Genomic DNA, 9,280 nt, shown 5'->3' with positions numbered 1-9,280 from the left:
TCCCCTCCCCCCCCCTCACCCCCCTCCCCTCCTCCCTCCCCCCTCCCCCCCCCCTCCCCTCCCCCCCCTCCCCCTTCCCCCCCTCCCCTCGCCCCCTCCCCTTCCCCTCCCCTTCCCCCCTCCCCTCCCTCCCCTCCCCCTCCCCCCCCACCCCTCCCCTCCCCCTCCCCACCCCCTCCCCACCCCTCCCCCCTCCCCTCCCCTCCCACCCCCCCCTCCCCCCCCCACCCCCCCCTCCCCACCCCTCCCCCCCCCCCCTCCCCCACCCCTCCCCTCCCCCTTCCCCCCCTCCCCTCCCTCCCCTCCCCCCCCTCCCCTCCCCTCCCCCTCCCCCTCCCCTCCCCCTTCCCTCCCCCTCCCCTCCCCTTCCCCCTCCCCCTCCCACCCCTTCCACCCACCCCTCCCCTCCCCTCCCCTCCCCTCCCCTCCCCTCCCCCCTTCCCCTCCCCCTCCCCTCCCCTCCCCTCCCCTCCCTTCCCCCTCCCCCTCCCCTTCCCCCCTCCCTCCCCTCCCCCTCCCCCCCCTCCCCTCCCCCCTCCCCTCCCCTTCCCCCTCCCCTCCCCTCCCCTCCCCCCTTCCCCCTCCCCTCCCCTTCCCCCCTCCCCCTCCCCTCCCCTTCCCCCTCCCCTCCCCTCCCCTTCCCCCTCCCCTCCCCTCCCCTCCCCTTCCCTTCCCCCTCCCCTCCCCTTCCCTTCCCCCTCCCCTCCCCTCCCCTTCCCCCTCCCCTCCCCTCCCCTTCCCCTCCCCTCCCCTCCCCTCCCCCCTCCCCTCCCCTCCCCTCCCCTCTCCCCTCCCCTCCCCTCTCCCCTCCCCTCCCCTCCCCTCCCCTCCCCTCTCCCCTCCCCCTCCCCTCCCCTCTCCCCTCCCCTCCCCTCCCCTCCCTCTCCCCTCCCCTCCCCTCTCCCCTCCCCTCCCCTCCCCTCTCCCCTTCCCTTCCCTCCCCTCCCCCTCCCCTCCCCTCCCCTCCCCCCTCCCCTCCCCCCTCCCCTCCCTCCCCTCCCCTCCCCCCTCCCCTCCCCCCCTCCCCTCCCCTCCCCTCCCCTCCCCTCCCCCCTCCCCTCCCCTCCCCCTCCCCCCCTCCCCCCTCCCCTCCCCTCCCCTCCCCCCTCCCCTCTCCCCTCCCCTCCCCTCCCCTCTCCCCTCCCCTCTCCCCTCCCCTCCCCTCCCCTCTCCCCTCCCCTTCCTCCTCCCCTCTCCCCTCCCCTTCCTCCTCCCCTCCCCTTCCATTCCTCCCCTCCCCTCCCCTTCCCTTCCCCCTCCCCTCCCCTCCCCTTCCCTTCCCCCTCCCCTCCCCTCCCCTTCCCCCTCCCCTCCCCTCCCCTTCCCCCTCCCCTCCCCTCCCCTTCCCCTCCCCTCCCCTTCCCCCTCCCCTCCCCTCCCCTCTCCCCTCCCCTCCCCTCCCCTCTCCCCTCCCCTCCCCTCCCCTCTCCCCTCCCCTCCCCTCCCCTCTCCCCTCCCCTCCCCTCTCCCCTCCCCTCCCCTCCCCTCCCCCCCTCCCCCCCTCCCCTCCCCTCCCCCCCTCCCCTCTCCCCCTCCCCTCCCCCCCTCCCCTCTCCTCTCCCCTCCCCTCCCCTCCCCTCCCCTCTCCCCTCTCCCCTCCCCTCCCCTCTCCCCTCCCCTCCCCTCTCCCCTCCCCTCCCCTCTCCCCTCCCCTCCCCTTCCTCCTCCCCTCCCCTTCCATTCCTCCCCTCCCCTCCCCTCCCCTCCCCAGAGAAACAGAAACAGAAACAGAGAGATGGGAGAACTGAAGGTTCACTCTCACACTGGGGAGAGCAGCACGAATTTTCTGCTGGTGGACGAGAATGAAACATTACAGGTAAAAACAGAGAGAGAGAGAATAGTGTTTGATTGTGATGATGGGGGGGAGGGGGATTGATCTGGTTCGAATTCCCTGCAATGACCTGAAGCTGGGCAGGGATTGCGGCTCCTGGATTGGGAATATTGTAACAATGTGGACTGTAACCAGCGCCAGTCCCGGGGCTACAATGTAACCATCCGGCTGTTTCCTAAATGTATCCAGGGCCGGGTGTGGGGGATCAGGGAGAATTCAAACTCCGACCCCGTCCCTCCCGGTTCTCTCCAGGCCCCAACCCTCCCGTTTAAATCGCTCTTTCCTGATGCACCTCCCTCCCCCGCTCTCTCTCACTTTCGGTTTTGTGTTTGTCGAGTTTATCTCTCACCCTTTTCTAATCGCCCCCCCCCTGCTCTTCCCCCCCCAACCCCCCCTGCTCTTCCCCCCCCCCACCCCCCCTGCTCTTCCCCCCCCCCCAACCCCCCCTGCTCTTTCCCCCCCCCCAACCCCCCCTGCTCTTTCCCCCCCCCAACCCCCCCTGCTCTTTCCCCCCCCCCAACCCCCCCTGCTCTTCCCCCCCCCCAACCCCCCCTGCTCTTCCCCCCCCCCAACCCCCCCTGCTCTTCCCCCCCAACCCCCCTGCTCTTCCCCCCCCCAACCCCCCCTGCTCTTCCCCCCCCCAACCCCCCCTGCTCTTCCCCCCCCCAACCCCCCCTGCTCTTCCCCCCCCCAACCCCCCCTGCTCTTCCCCCCCCCAACCCCCCCCTGCTCTTCCCCCCCCCAACCCCCCCTGCTCTTCCCCCCCCCAACCCCCCCTGCTCTTCCCCCCCCCAACCCCCCCTGCTCTTCCCCCCCCCAACCCCCCCTGCTCTTCCCCCCCCCAACCCCCCCTGCTCTTCCCCCCCCAACCCCCCCTGCTCTTCCCCCCCCCAACCCCCCCTGCTCTTCCCCCCCCCCCAACCCCCCCTGCTCTTCCCCCCCCAACCCCCCCTGCTCTTCCCCCCCCCCAACCCCCCCTGCTCTTCCCCCCCCCCAACCCCCCCTGCTCTTCCCCCCCTGCTCTTCCCCCCCTGCTCTTCCCCCCCTGCTCTTCCCCCCCTGCTCTTCCCCCCCAACCCCCCCTGCTCTTCCCCCCCCCAACCCCCCCTGCTCTTCCCCCCCCAACCCCCCCTGCTCTTCCCCCCCCCAACCCCCCCTGCTCTTCCCCCCCCCCAACCCCCCCTGCTCTTCCCCCCCCCCAACCCCCCCTGCTCTTCCCCCCCCCAACCCCCCCTGCTCTTCCCCCCCCAACCCCCCCTGCTCTTCCCCCCCCAACCCCCCCTGCTCTTCCCCCCCCAACCCCCCCTGCTCTTCCCCCCCCAACCCCCCCTGCTCTTCCCCCCCCAACCCCCCCTGCTCTTCCCCCCCCAACCCCCCCTGCTCTTCTCCCCCCCCAACCCCCCCTGCTCTTCTCTCCCCCCCCAACCCCCCCTGCTCTTCTCTCCCCCCCCAACCCCCCCTGCTCTTCCCCCCCCCCCAACCCCCCCTGCTCTTCCCCCCCCCCAACCCCCCCTGCTCTTCCCCCCCCCCAACCCCCCCTGCTCTTCCCCCCCCCCAACCCCCCCTGCTCTTCCCCCCCCCCAACCCCCCCCTGCTCTTCCCCCCCCCCACCCCCCCCTGCTCTTCCCCCCCCCCAACCCCCCCCTGCTCTTCCCCCCCCCCAACCCCCCCCTGCTCTTCCCCCCCCCAACCCCCCCTGCTCTTCCCCCCCCAACCCCCCCTACTCTTCCCCCCCCAACCCCCCCTACTCTTCCCCCCCCACTCTTCCCCCCCCCCCCAACCCCCCCTACTCTTCACCCCCCCAACCCCCCCTACTCTTCACCCCCCCAACCCCCCCTACTCTTCACCCCCCCAACCCCCCCTACTCTTCACCCCCCCAACCCCCCCTACTCTTCACCCCCCCAACCCCCCCTACTCTTCACCCCCCCCAACCCCCCCTACTCTTCACCCCCCCCCAACCCCCCCTACTCTTCACCCCCCCCAACCCCCCCTACTCTTCACCCCCCCCAACCCCCCCTACTCTTCACCCCCCCCAACCCCCCCTACTCTTCACCCCCCCCAACCCCCCCCTACTCTTCACCCCCCCCAACCCCCCCTACTCTTCACCCCCCCCAACCCCCCCTACTCTTCACCCCCCCCCCAACCCCCCCTACTCTTCACCCCCCCAACCCCCCCTACTCTTCACCCCCCCAACCCCCCCTACTCTTCACCCCCTGCTCTTCTCCTCCCCCCCTGCTCTTCTTCACCCCCCCGCCTCCCTGCTCTTCTTCACCCCCCGCCTCCCTGCTCTTCTTCACCCCCCCCGCCTCCCTGCTCTTCTTCACCCCCCCCGCCTCCCTGCTCTTCTTCACCCCCCCGCCTCCCTGCTCTTCTTCACCCCCCCGCCCCCCTGCTCTTCTTCACCCCCCCGCCCCCCTGCTCTTCTTCACCCCCCCGCCCCCCTGCTCTTCTTCACCCCCCCGCCCCCCGCTCTTCTTCACCCCCCCGCCCCCCTGCTCTTCTTCACCCCCCCCCGCCTCCCTGCTCTTCTTCACCCTCCCTGCTCTTCTTCACCCCCCCGCCTCCCTGCTCTTCTTCACCCCCCCGCCCCCCTGCTCTTCTTCACCCCCCCGCCCCCCTGCTCTTCTTCACCCCCCCGCCCCCCTGCTCTTCTTCACCCCCCCCGCCCCCCTGCTCTCCTTCACCCCCCCCGCCCCCCTGCTCTCCTTCACCCCCCCCCCGCCCCCCTGCTCTCCTTCACCCCCCCCCGCCCCCCTGCTCTCCTTCACCCCCCCCGCCCCCCTGCTCTCCTTCACCCCCCCCCGCCCCCCTGCTCTCCTTCACCCCCCCCGCCCCCCTGCTCTCCTTCACCCCCCCCCCCCCCCCCGCCCCCCCCCCAGCCCCTCCCCTCCCCCCCCCCCCCCCCCCCCAGCCCCCCCCCCCTCCACCCCCCCCCCCCCCCCCCGCCCCCCCCGCCCCCCTGCTCTCCTTCACCCCCGCCCCCCTGCTCTCCTTCACCCCGCCCCCCTGCTCTCCAAAATTAGTTATAGTTGTGCTGTTTAAGGCTCAAGCCACCATCTTGGTTCTGACCAATTGTGTTTCTGTACGCAAATTGTCGCTGGCTGTGTCCCAACAGGAACCGCACACTTTGAAGTTACATTGGCTGTGACTGGCGCTATATGAACGCAAGAGGCTTTATCTTCTCTTGAAAGGACAGAGCTGTTTAAAGGAGATGTTTATGAGGGGTCTTGTCCCTCTCCACCCTCCCCCCACCTTTGTTTCTAGTGAGGATGGTCTAGCTGGTGACCCACTGTTACCAGGGATAAGTAGGAGGTTAACCACTGGGCTAACCCAAAACCTGAAAGGGCTTTGCTGCAAATGCTCAAGTTAATTACTGACATGTCAGCCTGTGGCCTAGTGGAAAACATTACCACCTCAGAGTCAGAGGTTCTGGCTTCAGATCACGTGCTGAATGTAGACTGACTCCAAAGAGTTGTGGGCGGTGGAGACGGGGGGAGGGGTTGATTCTTCTGGAGCCCTTACAGTGAGGGGGGGGGCTTTGGGGAGTCACTTGTAAAAGGGAGTGTGTGCAGTTCCCTAAAATCAGGATGAGGAGAAACAGCATCCCACCTCAAGTGATCCAGGATAACTGCAAACGTCCCGACAGACTGCATTTACGTAGCACCCTCTGAGGATGTCCCAAAGTGTACGAAGTTCTGAGGGGTGAAGACGGAGAGAAACTCCCCCCCCCCCCCCCCCCACCCTGCCAGCAGAGGGGTCAACATTTTTAAAGTAAGGGGCAGGGGCTGATGTGAGGAAACATGCTTTCACCTAGAAGTGTATGGGTCTCTGAAAGTCGCTGCCTGAAAGGGTGTAGGGGCAACAGCCCCAGTGGAGTGTTAATCCAGAGCTCCGGGTAGCGTTCCGGGAACCTGGCTTCAAATCCCACCACAGCAATTACCAGCAAATATCTGGAAATGATGAGCCTAGATTAGATTAGATTAGATTAGGGAAACAGGCCCTTCGGCCCAACAAGTCCACACCGCCCCGCCGAAGCGTAACCCACCCATACCCCTACATCTACCCCTTACCTAACACTACGGGCAATTTAGCATGGCCAAGTCTACCCCTTACCTAACACCTAGCATGGCCAATTCACCTTTGGACTGTGGGAGGAAACCAGAGCACCCGGAGGAAACCCACGCAGACACAGGGAGAATGTGCAAACTCCACACAGTCAGTTGCCTGAGGCGGGAATTGAACCCAGGTCTCTGGCGCTGTGAGGCAGCAGTGCTAACCACTGTGCCACCGTGCCACCCACAAATGATGGCCATTGTTGGAAAAACTCATCTGGCCCTTCAGGGAAGGAAACTCTCATCCTTACCTGGTCTGGCCTACACGTGACTCCAGACCCACAGCCATGGGGTTTGTCTCTTATTCCCTTTTGGGGCAGGCACTAAACGCTGGCCGAGCCAGTGATACCACCTTCTGTGAGGCAGGAATCTGTGACGTCTTTCGATGTGCGTTGGAAATGCCACGGCAAGACAGGGCTACAGGCAAGGGCTGGAAAATGGAGTCACGATACTTGGGCCGAAGGGCCTCTTCCTATGCTGTAAAAACTCGATGATTTGAAGTGATTCGTTGTAGCCACAGTTGGAGTGTCAGAAAAGTAAGCTAAGCTCCTGTGGATATAATTGCAGGTTACCCTTGACATTTCCCTGCAGCGCAGCAGTAGCTGCCTCTCGATAATAACTTTTATCACATCAATCAGGATCTCCTTGATCTACTTGATGTAGACTGGATTATCACAAATAAACACCCCCACCCCTCCCATTCTGGGGAGTACTGGGGGGTGAAGAAACCACTGCCATTGCTCGCAGGCCTCTCCAAGATGGAAGGAATTAAAGTCTGAGAGCTCTGACACTGCACGAATGCATCAGGGGAGGGGTTTCATAGAATCTCTACAGTGTGGAAGCAGGCCATTCAGCCCATACTGACCCTCTGACAAGTATCCGACCCAGACCCACCCCATCCCCGTAACCCTGCATTTCCCATGGCTAATGCACCAAACCTACTCATCCCTGGACTTTGTGTGGGCGAATTTTAGCACGGTCAATCCACCCTAACCTGCACGTCTTTGGACTGTGGGAGGAAACTGGAGCACCCCGAGGGGGAAACCCACGCAGACACGGGGAGAATGTGCAAACTCCACACAGACAGTCACCCGAGGCTGGAATCGAACCTGGGTCCCTGGCGCTGTGAGGCAGCAGTGCTAACCACTGAGCCACCATGCCTTCCTGGGTTTTTCCTAACGACAAGTGAGATGTAACATTTCTCCCCTCTGCATCCTTTGAGCCCGGAGCATCGTTATAATGCATCGTTATTTAGTTATTTCACATGGGATGTGGGCATCACTGACAGTTTTGGCACATTATTGCTGATCCTGAGTTATCCCTCGAGGTGAGAGTGAGCTCTGAGAGCAACAGTGACGAACAGAGTGCAGGACGCTGCAATGTATTTCTGGCACTGGGCACAGCCCCTCGTGGGGGAGGAGGGGGGAGTGGCAGGATTCAGTTCCCGAAATTAATATGCTCCTGAATTAAAAGTGACCCTTCCTCACCAGCAGCATGGAGGCCCAGTGACACGGTAACACATCCTCATCAACATGGGAATCACGCCCGTGTCGGCAGCATATGTTGGGGGAAGTCAGGCATGATGTGAGTCACTGCGAGTGCAGCCCTATTGTGTAAGTAATCCTGCTCTTGTCAGCACATCCTTGGGCTCCGACACTAATTGGTCCAGGTGAGCGTTGGAGCTTGGCCATTCTTCATCTAGGTGCTTGGCACATCCCCACCTTGCGGGCCTCTGGTGGAACTGCTCCAGGGCCTGTTCAAGCAAAGCAGGCTGGGACTGTGCTCAACGTCAGAGGCTCCAGCACAGCACTCTTGTAGATTGTGTATAAAAATTACACAATCGAATGTCGACTTGCAGAGGAGTGACTCAAATTTGAAAATATTGATGCTTGTGATTTGAAGCTTGACTAGATTAGATTCCCTACAGTGTGGAAACAGGCCCTTCGGCCCAACCAGAATACACCGACCCTCCGAAGAGTAATCCACCCAGACCCATTCTCCCTCTGACTAATGCACCTAACACTATGGGCAATTTACCACAGTCAGTGCACCTAACCTGCACATCTTTGGACTGTGGGAGGAAACCGGAGCAAACCCACGCAGACACCGGGAGAATGTGCAAACTCCACACAGACAGTCGCCTGAGATCGGAATCGAACTTAGCACCCTGGTGCTGTGAGGCAGCAGTGCTAACAACTGAGCCACAATACCACCTCTGCCAGGGCTTCCCACACTCTGGGACAATTTCCCTCAGACAGGAAACACGATGATATTGTGGGGCTGCTGTAGCATGTGGACTGAATAGGAACAGCTGCAGGATCTGTTTCAAGAGTCTGCGCTTTCTTTCTCTCATGGTGGACATCGGCCAAAGGAAAGACATTTGAGGTCTGATTTTATTTTTATTCTAAATCTTTTCCTGGGATGAGGATATTGCTGGCTGGGCCAGACTTTATTGCCTATCCCTAATTGTCCTGAGGGCAGTTAAGAGTCAACTCCATTGCTGTGGGTCTGGAGTCACATGTAGGCCCAGACCAGTTAAAAACAGCAGATATCCCTCGCGAAAGGGCGTTAGTGAACTCGATGAGTTTTTATGGCAGTTGATGAGATATGTTTTGAATTTCAGATTTATTCAGTTTATGATTTAAGAAGCTGCCCTGGTGGAATTTGAACCCATTTCCCCAGACCATTTGGAGCACGTTACTGCAGGTCAGGCAGCATCCACAGAGAGCTCTGATGAAGAATCATGTAGACTCGAAATGTTAGCTTGCCTTCTCTCCAAGAATGCTGCCTGACCCACAGTGATCTCCAGGGTTTTTTTTTGGTGTTTCTCCCCCCCCACCCCTGACCATTAGCCTGGACTTCTGAGTTGAAGAAGGGCTTATGCCCGAAACATCGATTCTCCTGTTCCTTGGATGCTGCCTGATCTGCTGTGCTTTTCCAGCAACACATTTTCAGCTCGCTTCTGAGTTAATAGCCAAATCTTGAAAGTGGAGTTGCAGGTAGACGGATTAGATTAGATTCCCTACAGTATGGAAATAGGCCATTTAGACCAACGAGTCCAGATGAACCCTCCGAAGAGTAACCCACCCAGACCCATTCCCCTACATTTACCCCTGACTAATGCACCTAACACCATGGGCAATTTCCCATTGCCAATCCACCCTGACCTGCATATCTTTGGACTGTGGGAGGAAACCGGAGCAAACCCACACAGACACTGGGAGAATGTGCAAACTCCACACAGACAGTCGCCTGAGGTTGGAATCGAACCCAGATCTCTGGTGCTGTGAGGCAGCAGTGTGAACTACTGATCCATCATGCCACCCCAATAGGATAG

At 62.6% G+C, this 9,280-nt stretch overlaps 1 protein-coding gene across 3 annotated transcripts in view; it reads left to right on the top strand.

Annotated features, from left to right (window-relative positions):
- Nucleotides 1-1,658: 1,658 nt before the first annotated feature.
- The window catches only part of LOC140454604 (zinc finger FYVE domain-containing protein 1), a 33,819-nt gene continuing 26,197 nt past the window's right edge, over nucleotides 1,659-9,280 (top strand). For all 3 annotated transcript variants that reach the window (XM_072549480.1, XM_072549479.1, XM_072549478.1), the window contains exon 1: nucleotides 1,659-1,816. In XM_072549480.1, coding sequence (XP_072405581.1) covers nucleotides 1,736-1,816 — 81 coding nt within the window. In that variant the 5' untranslated portion in view covers nucleotides 1,659-1,735. The remainder of the gene's footprint in view (nucleotides 1,817-9,280) is intronic.

This window comes from Chiloscyllium punctatum, chromosome 29 (assembly GCF_047496795.1).
Source record: "Chiloscyllium punctatum isolate Juve2018m chromosome 29, sChiPun1.3, whole genome shotgun sequence".
Classification (NCBI taxonomy): Eukaryota; Metazoa; Chordata; class Chondrichthyes; order Orectolobiformes; family Hemiscylliidae; genus Chiloscyllium; species Chiloscyllium punctatum.
This window is presented reverse-complemented; position numbering and strand designations above follow the sequence as displayed.